Consider the following 22,179-nt stretch of genomic DNA (forward strand, 5'->3'; position numbering starts at 1 on the left):
AACTCGAAGATGCCCTCATCATCATCTATGCCTTGTCATAGGGATAATGAATATATCCCGTGCACCCTAGAGTACTCAAGACACTAGACTTTAGCACACTAGACAACAATACAACTGTATGCAGTGTCTGTGTGTAATGGATTGAATAGACTGATATGTAGGAGTAAATACTGTATCAGCCATAGATAGTCATCCGATGCCCCTTGGGGCAGCCTGTATGTTGTCATGTCTACCATTGTGACTGTATAATTAACTGGTTGAAAAAAGTGGGGTGAGAGCGGCTGAGAAAGCCTTGTCAATGGCGACCTGGCCTATACCGTACGAGAACGTTTCTTACAAACACTTGATCGATGTTTCATAGTATAGCAATGACCGCTTTATATTATCTTTATCATTAGAGTTAAATTGAATGTTTTGTCCATCTAGTAGAGCCAAGATGCTCAGCATATGCCTCTGGTGTATTACTATTATCACAGTAGTACCCCATAGTGCTTATGCTTGGGATAAGGATATACATGAGCATATTGGAGAGGCTGTATCACGGGTACTCAGTTACAGGGATATGTAAGAGAGTAGCCTGTATGGTGGTAGTAGTAGTAAGCTGTTATTCTCAGAGAGGATCTTAACAAGCTCCTTAAGGGCCAATCTATTGCCTACATGTCACGATATGCTCACGATAAACTACAGTATGCTAACTATGATAAGACTGTTGACAACCATTATGAGACGCAACTGAGGTGATAACATTACTGTGCGATGTGATGATACCCACTCCAATGTAGAGATTGGAAATGTACTTTCGATGTCAACAATCCAGATAGGGATTCTGAGTCTCATGGCCTTTATCAGTCGGTAATGATAGTTCCACCACGTTCACTGCCACTCCTATGCTAGCCGTTTAGATACATGACATCTTCGGAAGAGTGACACATGAGAGTAAATCTGGTGAAGACCATGGTATCGCTAAGGATATGACTGAGCCCGTACAGATTAGCTGGCTTCTAGGTAGTGTTCGGGTGGTAGGAGTGACCGCTTTAGACAACTGATTCATCATCACAGGTCTAGTGCAGGATCTGCATCAACCTCTTCATACTGGCTTCGGAGCTGATGATCATGGCCGCAGGATCAGCGTACAGTATCATGATGATCCTAGCACCAATTTGTATGACTTCTGGGAGCGTGATGTAATATACGATAATGGGTAGACTGACTATACTTTGTCGTGCTTACTGCTGCTAGATCTCCTCGGCTGTTAACCTTGATACGCAACTTGTTCTGGATGCATATAACACTGAGTTGGATAAGCTAGTCCTAAACGGTGGGTATGGCATACAGCTAGTGAAGAAGATCTACAGCAAAGGTATTACTCGTGGGCATGCTGTACTGCTTTCGAAGGCTGTTGTCATTATAGGTATAGCTGAGTGGATAGCAGAATCCATGGAGATGTCGTGTAGTGATATCTATTCTGTGATTGCTGGTGGTAGAGGACGAGAGGTGCCTAGAACGTAATGTCTAAGAATGAGCCCTATTCTTGATGCATAATGGTGAAGTCTATAGGTACCAGATAGATGATGAAGTCCATGCGAAATGGCGTGACCTAGCGACCAAACAAGTGGTGAAGGCCGCTGCAAGGTCAGCTGTTGTACTGCATGGAATTGCTGTACATGTAGGATTCGTTCTATTATCCGCCTATTATGATCCCTTCATCAGGCACGATACTACCACCCTGAGATCGTTGGTAGCATATCTAGATCGAATAAGATGCAGCGTCATGGAGTTCGTGGCAACTGGATGCAAGCCCTTGCTAAGAACTTCATCATAGCCGCTGTTATAGTACCATCCATTGTGATATTCCTCAACTATCCACAGTAGCCATCCATATCGAGTGATCTCCGCACATACTACTGTATAATCATATCTTCAGGTTTGTCAAGCGTTTTATGTCCAATAAAGACAACAGATCAGAATAGCCTTAGCTGACTTCTATGGTGGGATTCTACTCCTTACATTCGGGTAGAGCGACAGCAGTGTTCTCGATTTTTGAATAACCATTCCGCAGTTACACTTTTGTTGTAATTTGAACCATCACTTACCTTACTTTTCCGTGTGGTTGCGATAATGGCTTTGCGCTGGGGATAATAGAGCCGAAGATTATACTTAACAACACAGTAGTTTTTAACCACACCCTTTCTTCTTCTTCTCCTCCTCCTTCTTTCTGGCTCCTACTAGGGGAAGTCTTGATCTTGTATTATTTCCTCATCATCAACGTCATCACTGTCTCTATCGACTACTAGTATACAATGAAGTTTGAGAAGCAGCTAAGACGTTACGCTATTGCAGAATGGGCTGATAACTACATAGACTATCGCCGACTCAAGAAGGCATTGGCAAGGAGTGTAGGGATGATGAACACTATAATGGTTGTAGGAGGTATATCAGGTACATAGGAGTCGTAGAGTAAGCAGTGCCCATGCACCATCACCATCACTCGAGGATATGATGCGGAGATCAAGGGAGTATAGTATGGGAGCCGTCCCGGGCCTGCCTCCACAGCCCCATCAAGTACTACTCAGTTAAACTCTCTTATACTATAGTGTCTATACTGGTGTATCATCATCGATGCTTACGCATTATCAGATACTAGGCATATCGCCATCCTCCTTCGTGAATAGCGAGACATCGTTGGATGAATGGTATCAGCTATTAGAACTACAAATACGGAAGGTTAACATATTCTTCGAGTAAGTACTATGCAGCATTCCTCCATCACAGTCATCTGTCATATAATATTCAGGTTACAATACCACGACTTAGAGTCACAAGTAATTGAGACAGAGAAATTGGTGTAAGAAGGGAAAGGATCTAGATACCGTCTGGTAGTCATGGTAAATGTCCTCAGTCACTCGATAGAGTCATCGTCGAGCAGTGAGTCTAGTATTGGTATAACCACGGACCCTCAGTACTACCATCCTGCTCATCCTGGCCAATCACCTGTTTACGCCCAAGAAGAGCAGAACAACAACCATAATGGCAGACAGATAGAGTACCCGTATACTCCCTATGAAGAGGGTAACCTACAAGCCCCCCTCATACGAGAGAGGCGTCATAGAAGTCCTGAGGAGACTCGGAATGGTAGTAAGGTATGGTGTCATCTATCAACTCATGTGGTTGTACATGCGTACAATTGCCCATCCTTATAAGCAGCACATTACATTCCCTTCTTAGCCCAAATGATGATGCGGGCAGAGAACACTATAGCGAATTTAACCGAAAGGATAGACTTACTAAGGTCATACTCTAGACTCAATCATTTGGCTGTAGCAAAGGTAGTAGTACTATTAAGCACTAGGTTGCATAACTCCGACAGTTTGGGTAGTAGATACTCAAGAAGCACGATAAGGTTACTCGAATAGGCCTCTCTCAAGTGCTTATGCCGGAGGTTTCCTCGCAGCCTTTCTATGATCTTGGACGTTTGGATGCTGTAATTAAATTTGTAAAGGGTGTAGTACTATCATTATTGCCGTCTCCAGTTGGATAGCCGTCTGAAGCATCTGTTGCCGTGTACTAATCCTAGCGAGGCTGATCAACAATTCCTCAAGAGGTTGCGGTACTTTCGTGAGCATATGGGTGGTGGCCATTCGAAAGTGTAATAACTAAGCTATCCCATCCTATCATTATGCCCTACTATCAGGTTACGAGGCTTCTATATTGGAGTATCGGTGATGTTGATGATAGACCTAGTTGTACTCATATGTATACCACACACTAACCCTAACTTTGATGAAGAGGCTTTCTTTGCCAGTCTAACTACATTTAGGTAGTATCACCCTCCCATGATTAGAATCCCAATATCATCTTAGGTTCGTGTTCATGTCTTCATTAGCACTGTGGAGTGCCGGTTGGGCTATGAGGTATTACTAGCTCTCGTCGATATCATCCCAAATCTGATATCTATTTCAGTATTTTGGAGACCTATTCTGTTAATTACCTATTCCTACTGGACTGTGATCCCAATATCGAAGTTAGATCGGATACTTTATTCAACATCGCCGCGTTACACACAAGTCTGTTTATCCTGTTCTTTGGATTGTAAGCCTTCCCTCTCTACCTCTGCCTAACCCACGTCTATGTAGGTACGTTGTTGATTATAAATTTGCTATATTTGGTTACCATGGATACTATGTAGTATATCCGGCTGTACTGCTCTTTTTCTGGCTTGTATCAATGCTTTGGCCGCATGACGTAATAACGATACGCCTCAGCAAAGGCGGCGGCGGTCCAGTATCGAGGTCGTGTATCAGATATTTCGTTTGCGGTATCGTAAGGGTATAGTGATGTCACTATGGAGGACAGTGAAGGCTCCTTTCGGAGGTTCGGTTACCTTTGCCGATAACATTACGGGTGATGTTCTCACTAGTGCGGTTAAACCACTACAGGTGATTGTATATCAATGGAGGTTATACCTCGGACGATCGTTGTCAATTCAGGATTTAGCCATCGCTTTCTTTTTCTTCTCATCACCCATGGACATAGCTCGTTCTAAAACGGAGAATCATCCCATCCTTATACCATTGATTGCTTTCCTACCGTAATAACCGCACTGTTACCCACTGCGGCTCAGGTATTTATTCAGATATTGGTTCCGAATGATGCAATGTCTCAATCGATGGTGGGAAACTGGGGAGACCCGACACTTATGGAATTTCGGGAAGTAAGGTGAAGGGGTGTCAGGTAGTCATCGAGGTCTTTACAATTAGGTATTCATGCGGTAACATCATGGTTGTTGTCACCGCTCTGCCACTAAGTGATTTCCCTTTCTTCTCTGTTTATACCGAACGTCTAGTCTGGGTGAGTATTCTATCGGAGGTTACTATGTTGTATTGTTGTTGTGATGATGATGATCAGGTATTTGTTTATTGCCTATCATCTATGTATATGTATTGTTGGGATGTTGGTATGGATTGGGGTATAGTTAGCTTCTCTACTACTGATCACACTGGTAACATCACCATTATCATGTAAGGTATCAATTACTTATGTACTCAGGGACATTCTTATCGAGAGAACATATGTTACCACGATGGATGTATGGTGCTGCTGCATTCACCAATCTGATAGGTCGAGTAACTTGGGCTTTAACTCTAATGCCAGCCCATACAGTATTGAAATCAGCAGTTGGATCACAGATCTTGAGAACTGTTGTTGCTGGTATGGAGATTATGAGGTGATCATTATTATCAACATCATTGTTCATTATGTTAACTTGTATACTAGACGAGCCCAGTGGTTTATCATTCGATGCGAATTCGAACATCTAACCAACGCAAGCAAATACCGATCGCTGCTTTGGGTGCCTCCACTCATATCCAAAGAGGATCTACATGCTACACGTAAGTTCATCATCTGCTTGTGAAGTGATGAGTATTTATTGTGGTCTCAGGGAAGAGGATGAAGCCTCTGTTCACTGTAAATGTGAAATCGATAGCAGTGGATCCATCCTGGGGTATAAAAGACACGGCGGTGGCCGCGATGAACTCTATACGATCTCGAGGAGAATCATTTGCACCTTGATAATCATCAACTTACATTTTTCTCAAGTTTCTGCGCTTTTCATGTAGTCGAGTAGTTGACAATGACGGTGAAAGACAAACACGGTAATGCCCCTTGAGCTGGGGAGTTACTGTGGAACGGTACGTGTGTGTGTACGAGGAACCTGTGAACATAAAGGGATATACTCAGTGTGTGTGTCAAGTAATGTTACGCCGTAAAAAGCGCGCGCCCAGTATGTTGTGAATCCCTCCATCATTATAGCAGTTGTAATGACCCACGGCATGTAATCTACTGTATAGACAAAGTTCATTGAGTCAGTGTGTGAGGGTCATCCGAGGGATCATATCGATGCTGTATGATATTCAGACTATATTTTCCCGCACGTTATACCCAATCTAGAGTTGTACGACTGTAGCTAACAGACCCAAGGGGCGTTCATGTAGTGGGGTATAACAACCGTGGAGGGATTTGTATTAGTTGTACCCTTCTATACTGTTTATGTGGCTTGGAAGTACCGTTGCCCCTACTTGGCCATAATCCTATGTAGAGCGTAGTTTACATAAGGGTACATTCAGTCACCAAACAGTGGGGGCAAGCCATGGCACACTTGCTACCTCTCTACATAGTCAGCGGTAGGTATTGTCGAGAGTGTGTTATGAGAGATCCTCGTCACCTTGACTCACCATGCTCTCTACTGATGGAAGATTGAGTAGCTGAGTGCATCTGTCCTAGGTTTGTTACCCGTGTCGGTAGTAGTGATGTTGGTCTTACCTAGTATGATCTGTACAGATTTCCATAGGTCCAGTATCGCCTTGTGTTCACGTAGTTCTCAGGATGGTTGATGGTCTTCATCCTAGTTTGCATTAATATAGCCATATTGTGAGTGTCTTTGCTCATCATGTATTCTGACCAGTCCACCAGAGTAAGAGCCTACCATGGTAAAGGGAAGGGTCGTGGTAAGGGTCGGGGACACCATGGTGGTGAGGACCAACATGACCACGATAATGATGATGATAACCATGTTGGTGATCGTAGAGAAGAGTCGGCGGCGGAACGCTCATACCCAGTAGATGATGAGGCACCGAGACGTCGAGCCTATCACGGCAAAGGGGAGAGAAGGGGGCAGGAGGGGGAGGATCATCATCAGACTCATCATCGGGCCTACCATGGCAAGGGACGCTATGGTGGTAAGGGCAAGGGTAAAGGCCGAGATGATAGGGACCGATATGATCCTGATTATGATAGGGGGGAGTCTAGTAGGAAGAAGGGCGGCGGAACACAGAAGGTAGAATTGAGTGACCTGTTGTATTGGTACATACTCTTATTAGATCGATATGCCCCCACCACTATCCTTCGCCGGCAGTCTAGTCCTACACGAACCTATCAAGGCCGACAGTATCGATAAGATAGATGAGGAATGCTCATTATGCATGGAGAAGCTAGTAATACATCCTCTATCTGTAGTCCTCTCATTCTAATGCAGATCTATGTAGCAGTTGGACATTGTGGTCATCACAGCATATGTTGGCTGTGTGCATTGCGCCTTCGATGGTTGTTGAATGACCGTTCCTGCCCTATGTGCAAGGAAGAACTCGACACTCTAGTATTGGTACACCGAGATCAATACGATCCTATCCTTTCAATCGATGACCTTATTGCATCTAAGAAGAGGTTAGTTATCAGGGATAAGGAACAAGCCGATATCTACTATAGTGACAAAAGGATTCAGAAAATATGCCACATGATAAGACAGTAAGTCTTGCAGTATACGCAGTGAAGGTTGAGGATCGCTGTTGGTCAGGTATCGCTGTGGGTTCTGTACCAACTGGGATGGTGATGAATCTACTGAGGCTGAGAGAGAGGATAAATGGGTAATAGCATGGTGGTTTTCGGTCAAAGGTATATGAGGTCCCTCAGGCATTCCATACTCTAGGAGATCTTCGTACACATCTTCGGAAGCAACATTCCCGAGACTTCTGTACAATATGCCTCAATGAGAGAGATGTCTTCATACTAGAGCAATATCTATACACCACGTAGGTTGCCTCCCATCACAGTGGAACCAGTAGTGCATCATGTGGTTAGGCTCAACCATGGAGCTGATATCGATCGTCACTGTCGTCACGGAGATCCTGATCTAAGACCACCCGTGGACAATCATCCTTCCTGTGACTTCTGCAACCCCTCAGGGAGGAATGATCACCGTTTCTACTCGGCTGATCAGCTTAAGACCCATATGAGGAAGAATCATTTCACCTGTCATCTTTGTGAGAGCATGGGATGGCGTAATGAGTATTACAAGGATTACTTCGCATTGTAATACTACCAAGGACTTGGTGGTGGTGGTCTCTGCTGCTTAACTATCCTTTCTTTAGATATGCTCATTTCTCGGCCGCCCATTACCCCTGTGAACATAATGATTGTCTAGCTAAGAGGTTTGTGGTATTCAAGACAGACGATGACCTCAAGATACATGAGGTCACCGAGCATACCAATTTCGGAGGTACTACGCTATCTGCCCTATAAGAGTTATGATACTGGTCTCCATCAGTGATGTCCCGAGCTGAGAAGAGGGCCAACCTACGGTTAGACCTCGGTACCAGTGGTGGGAGATCCCGCAAGCCTGGTCAGCGGGATGACAATCCCAATCCGGATACCGCTGAGAACTACAATGTACTAGTATGCTTTTGCTTATCCTTCTTCCTTCTTTCGATGGCCTGTGGTTGGTAAGGTTAAATTCTGCAAGCCCCCAAGACAGTTCTACAATGGTCCCGATGAGAGCACTGCCTTGGGTCAGGAGTATGCTGCTCTCAATGCTGTGACTTCTGATGAGGAAGATGACCAGAATGAGGCATCTGATCCTAAGAGGATCAAGAAGCGATATCCCTCTCGAAAGGACGGCCATAGGTAATTCATAATAGCGTTACGAGAGGCATATTACCGTTGTGACGAGGTATGACCCCAACTGGCATGGGGAGATCCCTGAACCCTCTTTGCCCAAGCCTCGGACATGCTCCATCATCGATGCGGACAACACTGCCTTACCTAATGCTGCTACTGGTGGCATAATCTCTGATCCTGTAAGGAGATCACCACCTTGTGGGAAACGTGGATATTCCATCTGTCAGAGGCCAGAGGGGCCCGCGGTAGCTGATGAGGATGAGGAGGAAGATGACCTTATGGAACGTGGGAGGAGGGTCCTGATTCTCGAGGTGACGGCAATACGTGTGTTGCGACATCTTTAGTGTCCCTCCATAGGCAGTGAGGATGATAGAAACCGATCCAGATGGGTTGGGCCGAGTCAATGGCGTTCTATTCAAGAATAAGAACGCAGAGTTGATGAAGGCATGTAGGGCGGCTCTTGGTAGGTCGTCAATGAGACTCGGCAACGTGTATGCGATCCTGCTCCCGCGGCTTAGGTGATATCAACTTACACCATCTTAAGGATGCGGCCATGGAAATGCGGAAAGAGCAGAGCGACGAGGCCTTAGATTACTTCGTAGAGACAGCGGCTGAGGTGACCATTACTACTGGACAAGCAGAGGATACCAATTGTTGCTCATTAGGTATTCAGCCTAGCTGAGGGTGGCATGCAGAAGGGAGCCCAGCTGTGTGCAGCAATGGTACTTCTATTACCGATCAAGGGTCTAAGAGATAGGCTCGTAGGGATTAGTGTACACTGCTATCATCGACCCTGGCTTCTGGCTAGGTTGAGCGTATGCAAGTGTATGGTGGTGATGCTATACTAGAATCCACTAGGTTGGAACACGAGCGACAGGCCCGGAGTATATCTCCACAACCCCGTAGCACGGCTAGTGTGACTAGCAGGGGCTCATCTCAGCCTCCTACAGTGAAAGTAAGGCATACCACTCTTTTGATACATCCTCGTATCGTGTAGACCAGAGCATCTTGTAAGAGTGGTAGATGGTAGTTTGTATCAGTTACCTGACACTCCGGTGCCCATCCCTGATGGTCTACTTGCCGGCCCTCATAAACGACCAAGCTTTATTAAAGCACTGATGGCAGTGTTAGATGCTGATCTCGGCGAAGTGGACGAGGTCATACCTCCCAAACAATACACGTAGGCTACTCCTCCTTATCATCGACGGCGTAGTATTTATCCGTTTAGTAAATTGGTGCAGAGTGTGCAGCAGATCGATGGTATACAGACGGACACTCTCGCAGAGATGAGGAATCAGTTGCTAGCTGTGGTTGGTTCTAGAAAGGACCTATCCTGGGCCAATGCCGAAATGGTAGTAGCAAGGTCTTAGTCGTCGTCGTTATCGGAGGTACTGAGGGCATCACCACTAACGTCAGGTTATTGGTCTGCGTCCCCTAGCATACCGTTTACTCACTCCTCGGCCCACTGTGCCGACGAGTAGTGATGAGGAGGTGGAGGAGGAATATGAGTATCGGGATCCTAGCCGCCGTAGGGAGGCAGAGGAGGCTGCTACAGCATCAGCAGCTGAACTGCAGAAGGGCTGGGATGAGTTTGTACAGCAGGCAAGGAGGGTCCTCCATGAGCGATTCAGCATGCTGGAACTCTGCTATATGTCTACGTAAGCATCCTACTCATCGTACTGCTGCTGAGCCCTGATGTATCCATGTTGATAGATACATTCATCTAGCGGCAGGTAGACTACAGAGTAGAGGTATTGAAAGGGGGGTCGATGATCGATACTCCTACCAGGAGTTCCCCCTATTACCTGGCACTAAGCCTATAGTTCGTACCACCTACAATGGACAGCAACCTCGGACCAAGGGAGGAGGAGGAGGAAACTACCCTACACTGGTAGTAGCAGTAGGGGCATCACCTCTTAGTCATCGACTCTATTATCAGTCCGCTGCCCATGCCATCACATCTAGTAGTTCATCATCATCATCTTCCAACACTAGACAGCAGGGTCTCTGGGCTACTCGGAATCCAGCCCGATTGGCGGATCCTGAGGCCTTCCCTGAGCTGCCTAAGATACAACCAAAGCCTAAGTAACATACATATTGGTATTACTGGTCATGCTCCATCACTGATAGGTCATCGCAATGGAACGCTGGTGGTAAGGCTAGGAAGGACATAGAAAGGATGAAAGGCCTCGAGAGAAGGTGGAGTTTTTGCGTATAGCTACAATACCTCTCACCGTCATAGGCAGATACCCTTTGCTCGTCCGACCTACCAAGAATGCCCCCAAGCAGTCCCATGAGCCGGAGCTTCCAGGCTGGAAGTGCCCCCACTGTGAGCAGCATAATGAGCCTCAGAGCGACACTTGTAGCAAGTGTGGTCTTAAGCTGCTTGTAAAGAAGGGAGGACCTTCCGGGGGAGGTGGTGGTAGTGGGGGCAGCAAGGGAGGCAAGAGGAAGAAGGCTAATGCAGCTGATAAGGCCATGGGCAGATTCTGATGAAACAACTCTCGAGTCATAAGAACTTTACAAGTCTATGGAGGCCGCTAGTACGACCATTGACTTGCACAAGTGATGATAACTATCGTCATTATTGCTTTGTATCTTCTACCACTGTTATCATCATAGTTACTGTTGCTTATGATACTACTCTATCGTCGCGTATACGTTATATTACGCACTGGGTTTCCTGGTCCATGTGACGTACAGTGTTCAGTCAACACTAAACATGATGAGCTTGGATAGATACCCTAACTGGTGTATATTCAGTATATACAGGGTGTTAATTTCAATATGGCACGCCCGCTAGTATAGTAGTAAGTAAGGCTGTAGTAAGGCAGCAGCCTCACAGCCTCTACTGGGGCTCTCCTAGTAGGGAACACTTGTAGCCCTTGCAGTACGATGTGGAGTACACTGTCGCAACGATAATGGATAAGCGCTACTCGGTTGATATTGATCTAGTCATCAGTTTGTCTTCTGGTTCCATAACCCTCTTCATCATACCAACGATCAGTAACTCGTCTGATATGAACAGTGTTACTGCTGGGGCAGCCGCCGCTCTTACTTCGACGACAGCAGCAGCCTCGACTATTGGGGGAAGGTTGTGTAAAATAGTCCTTACCGGAGGGCCTGGTGGCGGCAAGTCTACGGCTCTCACCAAGCTCAGGAACCGACTCGTGCATAGAGGCTTGCAGGTGATGAGGCCAGGGATACTCCAGTGAAAGGATGTGGAGGGCAGGTAACGTTGATAGGAGAGAATGCCACACCCTTGATAGACAAGATGGGTGGCTATGAGCCTTCTTGGAGGCATACTTGGAAACATATTGAATTTCAAAGGATAATGCTGAAGTAGTAGGAGACAAACTATCCTATCTGAAGGTAGTTCGACATATCTAGGGCCCAGATAGAGCAGGAGGATAATATAACCTCTTTATGTCGTCTACGAGAGGATGATAGGGTTATCATACTTGACCGAGGTAGACGTAGTAGTAGTATCGCTAGGCCCGTAGGAATCCTCTTAGGTGCCTTTGATGGTAGGACATTTTGTACTGATGAGGAGTGGGAGAAAGTTCGGAACTCTAACAATATCTATACGGATAAGGAACTCTTCGATAGGTATGGATAGTACCAGTCCAGGATGGTGATGCTCATAGTCCATCTTAGATACGATGTTGTCATACACATGACATCAGCTGCAGTCGATCGTCCTCAGTTGTAAGCATAGATCACATCCTCCTTGCCACAACACTAGAGCTTGTGCTTCTCGTTAGTTACTCTTATGGTGCTGGTAGCACGAATGAATCACGCTTTCACACACCCTCTCAGGTCAGTATACTTGCAGGGGGGCTATTAAAGAAAGGCTAGAGATTACTGTTTAGGCAGCAGAGGCAGATAAGCTCGGCAGGGATTTCGTCACCCACACTGGTCAGAATGTGTTTGTTGTGGATACTAAGGAAAACTTTGACGATAAAGTCGAGGAGGTCTATGCCATGATGAGGGCCTAATGTGACGGTCATATGCCAGTCAGGTCTTCCGCTGTGTACAAGGGGCCATCTCGAGGCTCTGGGGCCCAACTGTCGTGGAGGGGCTCAGTACTAAGAGGGTTCAGTAAGGACATGCCACTGCTAGATGATATCGTCATGTTTACTGCTATACTCCATCAGGCATAAGGTCCGAGTATTACGGTCATGGGAGGAGATATGCCAGCTCCCCGAGGTGACCTGTGGGAGCAAGGAGGCAGCTAAGGTGAGGCCTCGTGCAGTGGTTGCACAGTTATTATTATCATCCTTAGGCTGCTTATATCAGCGAGATCACTTATCTCAACAAGGATCAGACACGATGGGTGAGGAGATGGCGTAAGGTAGGTAATATATCAGGACTGGACAAGAAGACACCTGCAGAGCTCGTGAAGTAGGCAGAGCTCTTTGTAACAGCAGTGCTATCTAAATTCCTATGAACTTTAGGAAATTCCCCTCGTTAGAAGAGGAACGCCTCTTACCCCAAGGAGACTCCTCTGAGGACAGAAGCAAGATGGAGTCCTCTGAAGAGACAGTAGGCCTGGGTGAGGGACCGGCAACTAGGCAGACTACTCAGGTTATGATTGATAGTGGTGAGAGAGGCCCCAAGAGGATGGCCAACCTCAGTGAGGATGCGTAATGCTTACCCTAGTAGTCAGAGGTATAGTAGGTAAGTCACTCAGGTACGAGCGTGCCATTAGAGAGTATGAGGCTGAGAAGGCCCGTCATGGGGGTGAGGACTTCCCCAAGCAGATACTCAAGAGACAGGTCTCGTATGAGACCAGGTATGAAGACAAAAAGGTTGGGTAGTAATAGCAACAGCAACAGCAGGAAGAAAAAGAGGAAAATTGTCGGACTATCGTAATCAGATACATCACATTGAAAGCGTACTCCGGCCTTGATGGTTCGCCATGCCCTGGCTATGAGAGTACTACTCCTTCTCCTTATCCTATTGACCCCAGCTATTATCTTTACTGTTAGACATATGGGTATTGGATATGGAGGATCCTGCCGTCCACAGTACTCAGGATACACTATCCCTCCTACCTAGCTTTGTGGAACCTGTACCAGAAGCCGTTATAAACAGCCCATCTCCGTCTCAGCATACTCTCTACGCCACGACGACTATCATTAAGGTAGAGCCGTTTTGATGTGAATATAACTCACGAATACCTACCTCAGGATCCACCCCACCATCGTACCAGGAGGCGGGAGACCGATACAAGCCCGATTGCACCATTAGCTCTCCAGTCAGCGGGCATTAGCACTGCGGCGAGATCTAAGTCTGGGCCATCCGTTACACGGAAAAGTGAGTTATAGAGATTCTCCTGCCGGTAGTAATGTGTATGATACTCAGGACGTCTACCCAAGTCTAAACTGGTGCTGTGTCATCATCCGACAGCTGACGCGGCTGCAGGAGTCAGTGAGCCCTCCAAGAACCACCCTGCTGGACATCCCTCTAAACGTAGCCGTGAGCAGGCTAGTGAGGCAGTGACCGGGTCGGAGGAGGTCGATGGGTTGCGGTCTAAGATGCCCAAGTCCTCTACCGTCGAGGATGAGAAGGAGAACTCCTCGTCTAGCAATGTTAGTAGTGTTACGTGACTGTTCTCATGATGATGTTAACCTTACTGAAACTGCCAATATAGTAATTAATTCACTATCCTATTATCGTCCCCAATAACAGCTGCATTACCCGTGCTGTCACCATTGCCCATCACCGTCTCTCTACTGCACATCTCAGCATTGTGCCTGCCTTTCATCAGTATCCTATGAATAACTTTCGTCTTGAGTAGCCTATCACCACCGTGTACCCTCTCTCTAGCAGAAGTATCTGCGTGTTTGTGGTCTCCAGTCTATCCAAGATTCCGTGTTAGTGCATATGGTCTCACTCTTGTATCTATAGTAGATGACATCTACTAGATGTAAGCAATTGATGTTATGGCCACTTCACCAGCTGTCAGTATCCCAGGAGAGCTCGATGATGTGGATATTATTGGACCAAGCTGATGATGAGCTACACTAGCATCTCGTGGAAACACATGTCATTTGGCGTCCTTGTTGCCCTCATCTATGTTGTTAGGTATTTGAAAGGAACAGAGGGCGAGAAGAGAGAGCACGGTTTGAGAACAGTGGCGCTTATTGGCGGTGTCAGCGTGTTCAATGGACAGAGCTGGTCTCCAAAAACTACTTGATTGATATGTTCATGTTTGAAAGACTCCTATTTATTGTTCTGCGAATTCTCGATTGTTGCGCACTCGTGGACGTACGTGGTTGCAGTGATCGCAACGTTGACTGGTTACAGAAGCTGCACGGGACGCTCCTTACATCAGGAACGAAATTATCTACTCGTAATCGCCCAATGTTATCTCATGATTCTATAGCTTCAACCCCTCCTTCACCACTGTCTAACAACGCGACTGCACCACTTGAAACTACATCTACGTCGAGACCACTACTGGTTTCTTCTAGTTCGCCTCTAAGTCATCCCGTGCGGTACAGCTCGCCTCTGGGGCGTGCGCGATTCATTGGAAAATCCGTTTCGGGCAATATGCAATAACGGCGCATCATTCTTCTGAAGGCACTCTCAAATTGAACCTCTTAATGAATCGTATTTGCACAGTGTTGTTGAACACCTCAATGTTCAACCTCTTCTGCCGTTCATACCATGGGATCCAGCGTGGGCTGCGGCGAGCTACTACGGACAGTTCAGGGTCGCCTACTGAGTCCTCGGAGATCAACACCCCGGTAGCCGCTGCAGCTGCGAGACCACCGGACCGGTTCGTGCAGAATGGTCAGCCGAGTAAGTTGGCGTCAACGATGGTCTTCGATCACTGCGGCTTGCCCCTCAGACTTTCTGCCCATTTACGATGTAACCCGCTATGCTGAGCTACTCCCTGAGTTCAATTCCTCACTTTTCTCGGATGCCTCTGAAGGCGTTGAGAGGGCATTTATGCTGCGCTACACTCAGAAGCTGTAGGCAGGACTGTCTGACTGCTATTCTGCCCTTCATCCAAGTTTACCCAGGGTATCCTTGGTCCACTTGGCTAAGACCAGTGATGAGCAGCTGGCGAACAATCCGTTCGAATGCAGGTTTGCAGTAACTAAGGCCGAAGAAGTTGCCGGTATGCTGTCTGCGACTTGTTGTTTTGGCTTATTGCTATGGTTTTAGGCAATCCTCGAGTACCGCCCTTCCACAGTGATGCGGCATTTGTTTTAAAGATGACTCAACGGTGCTGCTTCTCTGTCGCCACCGTTGTAGCCGGTCTGGACTATTTCATCCGCTTGATTGATAAGGGTTTGGTAGTCCTGCCTTAGTATAGTGTATTGGTTATATTATGTTGGTGGATACAGGTCCATTTGCACCACACCTCATGGAGATCATTATGGGTTTGCTGCATGCTACTGGCTGAGAAGATGTGGGAGGATAACTTCGTACATCCGGTGGGAGTATTAATAGTTACCATGTCCATGTCGACTCCTATGTGTTAGGTTCATATTATGGGACAGTATAGCTCGAATGCGCACACCAGAAGTGAGTATCTCCGACTTCAGATGGGTATTCTCAAGGTCCTCAATTGGGATATGAATATCACTCTAAAGCGGTGAGTCGAACGTATTGATTAGAATGAACTGATCCATCGCGACAGATTCACCGATTTGGTGGCAGACATCATGGCCCACCCGGTGTCTCCGGAGGTATTGAGTGCAGTCCCTCGACACCCTGGCAAGCTCTTCATCCTGAGGTGAGGTCACTGACCTATTCCAATAAGCTCGAGTCACTCGCTGCGCTCAGACCCCTTCCGAAAGTGCCCAAGATGAACTTCAATCTCTCTTCCCGGTTACGACTAAAGAATACGAGGTTGCTCTCGAGACATGGTGGCAGACTTGATGTTCGCCACCATCTGCATGCCGCCGCCGTCTCAAGCGACTCTTCTGGCGGCGCCGCTTCTACAGTCGCGGAGAGCCACCGGCCAGATGTCTACAACGAGATCAAGGAGGTTGAAGTAGGTTACTGTTAAGTTAGGGCTGCTCTCACTGTTGAGGCCCGCCGTTGCAGGATTCGATGGACATCACATCCTTCGGCCAACCTCGCTCTAGGCCAGCTGTTGGGTAGGCTGCTCTACAGCTCGCCTTTGATTCCTGATGTTTGCTCCAGGGATCCCTCGATCATGCCGTCCCGGCGTCCTCTGTCCAGTCGAGGGAATGGGCGTTTTGGTGAAGGCTCGTTGTACAGGTTAGATGTTGGTCTACCACCCCGACAGCCTACCCATAGTCACCGACCTCCGCGCAGAGATGTTCCGGATGATCGGCAACTCTAAGTCATTGAAGTCCATATCATCGGGCAGTTGCACCCTCATGGGAATTGCTCGAACGGTGGACAATTTTGATTTCATTCCTCGTGTAAGCGAGTACTACGTTATACACTGACCTTATCACGGCCAATTCTCTCGATCGGTCCGACATATAATTCGTTCATTGGAAGGTAAGCGATTATCATCTCCTTCGTTCATCTGCGTAGAACAGTGGATTATTGCTCTACAATTCGGGTGATGTTCGAATGCTGCTCATTTGAGATTATCAGTTGTCATGACACCTCGATGTATTACGACTTACTGCGTGACCTATGCTCGTTGAATTGGTCAATTTACCAAGGTTGACTCCGGTGGTTCATAGTCTATCCCCGATTGGTAAATCTCTGTAGCCGCAGCTGAGACGATTACTCTACTACACATGTTCCCCGAACTTTCTGACCCCAGTACATGCCATCCGGATGTAGGTCGGCCTGAGTATCATAGCCACCAGCGATGTGGCGGATCGTAAACCTTGTAGTTTATTAAGAGGGTCGGGACATCACTCAGGAAAGGTGTACCTCCTTCCGAATGCAGTGGGAGTTCAACCTGGGCGGGAAGATGTATACCCTGTATGCGTCGAGCGACCGAGGATTTTACCCCCATAGTAACCAATCTTGGGAGTATGTCGGAGGACACTGTTATCGGGCGGAGCTACAGAAAGGGAAGCAGCAAGGTCGGAATCATCGTGCCACCACCTCGTCACAGACTAGATGTAGATGATATGAGAACATCATCTTCGCTCAAGCATTTCACTTTGAGGAAATGAAGAGCGCCTGACTTGGTGCGAGACATTCCGGTACACGAATGTTGGTGCATCCCGTTGTATGTCTGTCGGAATGCGGGTATAGAGATGGAAGACGTCCGGTAAAGTAGATCCTGGAGAGGTCGTAGCCAGAGTTCTTGGCTGGATCGTGGTTATTTGTCGGCAACTTCATCGAAGTGTGATCCTATCTTGATCTGTTCGCTACGTCGCCTGAACAGACTATGCTCGGTTGGTATGTATTGGCCTCCATTCGCTATGATGGGTACCATTATAAGATCGGAGAGACCGAGGATGCTTAGTGAGTTAGAAGCACTCTGTCTACTAGCTTTTGCATGAGTATGTAGCCATGCATGACATGAGCATGCAGCTTCCGTATCTCACATCAACTGTGCCTCAATCGGTCTCCGTGTATCCGTCCACGCGACCAGTTGTGGCTGCCGGGAAGCGGGGTTCAATGGTGCCATGACTCCACACTCTGTGATACGATAAAAGCAGGGAGGAGGTTGCTTGCAAGAGCGGTCGAGCTGGGAAGAATGGATAAATGTATAATTGCACTTATACTTGCAATAATACTTATAATATGCACTTGCAATATAGCAATGTACACGTGTGTATAGTCGGCAGGCTTGTCATCATGTATCGAGTATTCTCTCATTTCGTGCAAGGGAGAGACAGTGCCGTACCCCAACATGGCTCTCTGGGTGTCTCGAAGCTGTACACATAGGTGAACGAGTTATCGACGGCTGATTTACCTTTCGTGAGTTACACGCCTCAGAATGAATCTGCAATGCTTGGTTAAAGTGGTCGGGTGAGATAAATAAGAAGAGCTACATTAGGAAATGTATCCTCTATGGGTCGTCTCGAATGATACCGTTGGGTACAAAGCTTGGGTATTGAGCATCGACATCGGGCCCGTCTCAGAGAGATGTTTGGTCTCGCAGTGGGCTTGTAATCCGGGCTACGACAAGGCGCTGCTCGCTGAGGTTCACTCATGATAATCGTCATGGAAGCTTATCAGTTGATTCACACAGCTTATGTTGTCAATGATGGATGTGATACTCAACTTCTGACTTCGCTTCTGTTAGCGCTACTCGCCATCCGACCAACCGTTGCTGTGCTCCGACCATCCTCCTATAAACCCGTTGAACATCCTATGACTCAATTCCCAACGACGGGAACCATTCATGACAGCAATAGGATTCGTCAGCGTGGGCAATCGAGCACTCGTGGTCGAGTCTTCAAACACTGCTGAATCTTGCAGGTGTGAGCGGCGAAGATTCTGATGATCAAATGCTATTGAGGAAGCAAGTTACCATAACGAAGAAAGGTCAAAAGGGTGCCTTCACTTGGCCGAGTACCAGGCCTTGGCGAAATCGTGAAGACTTCGAGCGTTTCGTCAGTAAGAGTAAGCCAGTGATGATGTGACCACGATGCTTCTGCTGCCAGGCTCTGGCATCGACATTTTCAAGGGCTGGTTCATTACTTTCATGCTGGTTGAACATACCAGATCATCCTTTCATGTTGGTATGGATATGACCCATTGGCCCGTTATGCACATCTTCTCTAAAGTCATGAGGGTCAACACCCTTTCCCCTTCACCTGTTGGCTCTTAGGCGGCTTGCTCCCTCGACATGACGTGCTTCTCTACAGCTTATGGTTTTATGTGTTATCGAAGTTACTTAGTGAATACCAAGAGTAGGCCACTCTCCACTACCCTTACCAGAGTCTTCCGGTACTTCCATCTCCCTTGACCTAAACTTGGTCATGTGCCTATTGCAGATCGGTCGGCCTCGTCCTTCTGGCTTTAATATTCATGAACATTACATTCAGCTTATCGGTGGCGGACCACATGCCTGCTATGAGGGAGATCATCGAGCTCATAACGGTGCTGGAGCACACTGTGTCTGGATCTCATGCATATCGTCTCCTGTTCAGCTCTCGACTGTATACTGGGATTTCCTGGCCGCCTTCCCTTTGGAGCTCCTCATGGGATTTCTCTCTACTAAGCCCATCATTGCCTTCTCTATGTGAGATCCACACCCTTGAGCTGTCATCAGAATGCCAGCTTTCAGGCGGTATCGTCACCAGAGGCCTCTAGCGCGTCTGGTACTGTTTGCATTCCTTCTTGGTTGGCCACTTGTCCTCAGCACTTACCACTTGACTCACTGCGATACCATCGGAGAAAGGTAAGACTATGGGGTGATGTCCTCTAGCCGAGTTGTATGGTCAACAGGTATTTGGGCCTCTTCGTGGGCTGTCGTCCCTTGAAATTCCGAGCCACCAGATTTCCAGCCATACCGTATATGTTCTACTTCAATTTCGGCTGCATTGTCAGCCAGTTACTATTAGAATACTCGGGAGGCCTCCCTCGAGGTGAGGAGAGCGTTCATGTACACGTATCCATGGCCTTTCATCTGGCAGCATCGGACATATCCCGCCGTTCGCATCTCCCGAGCTCCCAAGCCCTTGATGACCTAAGTGAAGTCTCTACTCCATCCCAAGTCGACAATGAAAGCGGCCTTCCGTCGCCTGCCACTTCTGGCACCTACCGTCAAGACAACTTCCTACCATACATAGCTGCTTTTGTCCTGCTATTGCTAGTAACGGCGCCATTGCTATCAACATGTAAAGCATGTCCTTCTCTTCATTCATAGGTGGAGCTGGCTTTTCTAATACCTTTAGCCAAGAATCCTCAAGTTGACTGGGAATATCTCGACTGGAATGGCTACGTCAGGTTTCCTATGTGAGTGGTATCACTATGGACAGGGGGAACTATCACAAACGTGTTCAGGAACTACAAAGTTATTCTGGCGTGGGGAGTTCTCTCCCATTCCGTGCTCATATTCTCCATGTTTATCGCTGCCTTCATGAAGGACATTCCAACGGTAACAATGAACAGGTTTCTGAATCCGCTCCACATTCATCTACAGGTCTCCTATGTTATCGACTTCCTCGAGCATTGTGGAGCCAACGTCCTTCTATATCTCGTCGTCAATTCCTTCATCATACACGTAATAAACCGACATCTAGCAGTGAATGGAAGTCCTTCATATCTAGGGTATGTTCCATAATCACTGGGTCGCAAGTGGTAGGGCAGAGGATGAAGGTGACTCCCCCATTCTGGGTAGAGTGATCATCTTGGTACTTTCTAGATGCACCACAGTCATCATCGTATTCTAATTTCACCTGGGAGATGATTGTGTTAGCCTATGCAGCTGGTGGGCCGCAGATTGATTAGGATGCTCTGTTATCCTTTGAATCCAGGTACAATGGCGGCAACCAAGTTCATTCATTATCTAGCGAGGACCGGCAGGAAGTAGACATGCGCATAATATTTCGAGAAGAAGTTTATTCAATCTAAAGGCTTTGTATGAACGTTGTGCTCATCATCGACTCATTTATAGTGAAGACATAATGACTTGGATCTGCGAGTTGCGTACTAGATCGTCGACCAAATCCATCGGCATTTGCACTACATAGTGAGGGAGTCTCAATTATACGCGACGCGCAAGACCTACATCACAATTTCTAAAAGAACACGCACTTCTTTTTCCCGAGGTATTTTCTACTCGGTAATAGATTAACGCCACGCCCCTCTTTGCTACTCCACGGATGCCATTGACCACTACCAACTGATCTCAGTAGTTCAACTAATCCTCGAAACAATGTTTTGTGTCAAGACTGAGTGAACACACTGTTAGGAACGTAAATAATGATTATGAGTATTCTAGTTACTACTGTTGTTGGAATATCGCGAAGCGAAGAAAAACCTGCTACGTATCGCTGGTGAGAAGGCCGAAAAATAATGAATATATTATGATCGACTAGTAACGGCTGCAACTGTCGTTACACGTCTAGTTGCGATGCTGCATCATAGCGTTCCTTCCAATCTGAACAGCCGCTTGGTTAAGCTTAGTAAGCTGACGGCATGGATGCATAAATTCGCTCATGGCGAAGGCGATGAGGAGATCCTGAGGAAAATCGTCGAGAAAGAAGTGCTAGTATTCAGTGCTTACATGCCCGGGGTTGCCTTCAAGATCAGTGGTCTTAACGATGACCTCATCAGCACCATCATTTTGCTTGTATTCCACATCGAACATGTTATCCACCTTCCACGTGCGATCCCAGTGCTCCCAGTTACCCTTCTCAACAGTCACGTCATAGTCTTTGCCATCGATAGACTAATATCATAATATAAACACACATGGTCGAGGAGCCTTCATCTTACCAGAGTGTAGCAGACGTTCTTAACCTTAGCAGTAGCATCCCAATCTTCATCGCTTTCCTTATCCTTCTCCTCGTCAACTTCAACCTCACACTTCGATATGCCCTTCATTTGCAAGCCGACAGTAGCGAACTCACGACCGTCCTCGTCGGAGAACTTGGCAGAACGCTTGATCTTCCAACGGAGCTTAACCTTGAGCTCACTTTCGTCGAAATCGAACATGGAGTCCTTTGACTCATCACTGAAGGGGTAGCCACGTATGATACAAACGGCTCATTAATAAAGCACATTACCTCTTGGAGTCGTCGGAGCCGTCCCAATCACATCCTTCGCACAGACGACGTTTTCTATACCAATTTCGCACTTACCCAGCACCTA

At 47.1% G+C, this 22,179-nt stretch overlaps 8 protein-coding genes across 9 annotated transcripts; 7 read left to right on the forward strand and 1 right to left on the reverse strand.

The window, feature by feature from the left end:
* Window positions 1-436: 436 nt before the first annotated feature.
* Pmar_PMAR002373 (S1/P1nuclease, putative) lies at window positions 437-1,872 on the forward strand (the record flags this gene model as incomplete). The annotated part of the gene is made up of 9 exons (XM_002765330.1): window positions 437-564; window positions 615-737; window positions 783-852; window positions 903-1,005; window positions 1,060-1,184; window positions 1,240-1,360; window positions 1,412-1,505; window positions 1,558-1,666; window positions 1,711-1,872. The coding sequence occupies 9 exons, from the start codon at window positions 437-439 to the stop codon at window positions 1,870-1,872; spliced, it is 1,035 nt and encodes a 344-aa protein (XP_002765376.1).
* Window positions 1,873-2,174: 302 nt separating this feature from the next.
* Pmar_PMAR002374 (Protein ERD1, putative) lies at window positions 2,175-5,607 on the forward strand. 2 transcript variants are annotated; one of them, XM_002765331.1, is made up of 20 exons: window positions 2,175-2,396; window positions 2,440-2,562; window positions 2,638-2,741; window positions 2,795-2,845; window positions 2,900-3,132; window positions 3,226-3,326; window positions 3,380-3,481; window positions 3,531-3,646; window positions 3,692-3,817; window positions 3,861-3,911; window positions 3,961-4,089; window positions 4,134-4,242; window positions 4,302-4,436; window positions 4,488-4,588; window positions 4,634-4,711; window positions 4,758-4,848; window positions 4,906-4,999; window positions 5,047-5,224; window positions 5,275-5,390; window positions 5,441-5,607. In XM_002765331.1, exons 1-20 carry the CDS (start codon window positions 2,301-2,303, stop codon window positions 5,569-5,571), a joined length of 2,265 nt encoding a protein of 754 aa, XP_002765377.1. In that variant the 5' UTR covers window positions 2,175-2,300; the 3' UTR covers window positions 5,572-5,607. The 2 variants fall into 2 exon arrangements, with proteins under 2 accessions (XP_002765377.1, XP_002765378.1); XM_002765332.1 differs by having other exon boundaries at window positions 4,302-4,588; window positions 4,906-5,390.
* An 841-nt stretch (window positions 5,608-6,448) lies between these two features.
* Window positions 6,449-8,076, forward strand: Pmar_PMAR002375 (hypothetical protein; the record flags this gene model as incomplete). Its single annotated transcript, XM_002765333.1, has 7 exons — window positions 6,449-6,835; window positions 6,879-6,992; window positions 7,034-7,302; window positions 7,352-7,421; window positions 7,468-7,586; window positions 7,636-7,866; window positions 7,926-8,076. 7 exons carry the CDS (start codon window positions 6,449-6,451, stop codon window positions 8,074-8,076), a joined length of 1,341 nt encoding a protein of 446 aa, XP_002765379.1.
* A 27-nt stretch (window positions 8,077-8,103) lies between these two features.
* Pmar_PMAR002376 (hypothetical protein) lies at window positions 8,104-10,113 on the forward strand (the record flags this gene model as incomplete). Its single annotated transcript, XM_002765334.1, has 11 exons — window positions 8,104-8,223; window positions 8,282-8,457; window positions 8,504-8,630; window positions 8,679-8,762; window positions 8,809-8,914; window positions 8,970-9,067; window positions 9,117-9,212; window positions 9,260-9,406; window positions 9,492-9,631; window positions 9,680-9,803; window positions 9,868-10,113. 11 exons carry the CDS (start codon window positions 8,104-8,106, stop codon window positions 10,111-10,113), a joined length of 1,464 nt encoding a protein of 487 aa, XP_002765380.1.
* A 176-nt stretch (window positions 10,114-10,289) lies between these two features.
* On the forward strand, window positions 10,290-10,944 carry Pmar_PMAR002377 (hypothetical protein; the record flags this gene model as incomplete). Its single annotated transcript, XM_002765335.1, has 4 exons — window positions 10,290-10,342; window positions 10,420-10,536; window positions 10,582-10,650; window positions 10,698-10,944. The coding sequence occupies 4 exons, from the start codon at window positions 10,290-10,292 to the stop codon at window positions 10,942-10,944; spliced, it is 486 nt and encodes a 161-aa protein (XP_002765381.1).
* A 527-nt stretch (window positions 10,945-11,471) lies between these two features.
* Pmar_PMAR002378 (hypothetical protein) lies at window positions 11,472-14,063 on the forward strand (the record flags this gene model as incomplete). Its single annotated transcript, XM_002765336.1, has 17 exons — window positions 11,472-11,639; window positions 11,684-11,793; window positions 11,842-11,921; window positions 11,967-12,060; window positions 12,109-12,159; window positions 12,216-12,270; window positions 12,324-12,425; window positions 12,473-12,552; window positions 12,609-12,690; window positions 12,737-12,855; window positions 12,909-12,996; window positions 13,039-13,097; window positions 13,145-13,246; window positions 13,331-13,389; window positions 13,443-13,597; window positions 13,644-13,770; window positions 13,819-14,063. 17 exons carry the CDS (start codon window positions 11,472-11,474, stop codon window positions 14,061-14,063), a joined length of 1,776 nt encoding a protein of 591 aa, XP_002765382.1.
* Window positions 14,064-15,098: 1,035 nt separating this feature from the next.
* Window positions 15,099-20,896, forward strand: Pmar_PMAR002379 (hypothetical protein; the record flags this gene model as incomplete). The annotated part of the gene is made up of 22 exons (XM_002765337.1): window positions 15,099-15,261; window positions 15,311-15,434; window positions 15,486-15,583; window positions 15,631-15,761; window positions 15,813-15,902; window positions 15,951-16,063; window positions 16,109-16,204; window positions 16,255-16,465; window positions 16,519-16,571; window positions 17,419-17,486; window positions 18,838-18,981; window positions 19,023-19,144; window positions 19,190-19,308; window positions 19,356-19,461; window positions 19,512-19,603; window positions 19,649-19,762; window positions 19,810-19,949; window positions 20,259-20,319; window positions 20,368-20,461; window positions 20,507-20,587; window positions 20,634-20,682; window positions 20,841-20,896. The coding sequence occupies 22 exons, from the start codon at window positions 15,099-15,101 to the stop codon at window positions 20,894-20,896; spliced, it is 2,325 nt and encodes a 774-aa protein (XP_002765383.1).
* A 534-nt stretch (window positions 20,897-21,430) lies between these two features.
* On the reverse strand, window positions 21,431-22,023 carry Pmar_PMAR002380 (hypothetical protein; the record flags this gene model as incomplete). Its single annotated transcript, XM_002765338.1, has 3 exons — window positions 21,431-21,547; window positions 21,593-21,757; window positions 21,805-22,023. 3 exons carry the CDS (start codon window positions 22,021-22,023, stop codon window positions 21,431-21,433), a joined length of 501 nt encoding a protein of 166 aa, XP_002765384.1.
* Between the last annotated feature and the right edge of the window lie 156 nt (window positions 22,024-22,179).

This window comes from Perkinsus marinus, assembly GCF_000006405.1.
Source record: "Perkinsus marinus ATCC 50983 genomic scaffold scf_1104296975548, whole genome shotgun sequence".
In the NCBI taxonomy this organism is placed as follows: domain Eukaryota; phylum Perkinsozoa; order Perkinsida; family Perkinsidae; genus Perkinsus; species Perkinsus marinus.

Bases quoted from the DNA above. Each gene is read 5' to 3' on its own strand.
- Pmar_PMAR002374 (XM_002765331.1), top strand. From the start codon at position 2,301: ATGAAGTTTGAGAAGCAGCTAAGACGTTACGCTATTGCAGAATGGGCT. The intron at 2,563-2,637 runs GTACTACTCAGT...ACGCATTATCAG, and splicing joins TGCCTCCACAGCCCCATCAA to ATACTAGGCATATCGCCATC. The intron at 2,846-2,899 runs GTAAGAAGGGAA...AAATGTCCTCAG, and splicing joins ATTGAGACAGAGAAATTGGT to TCACTCGATAGAGTCATCGT.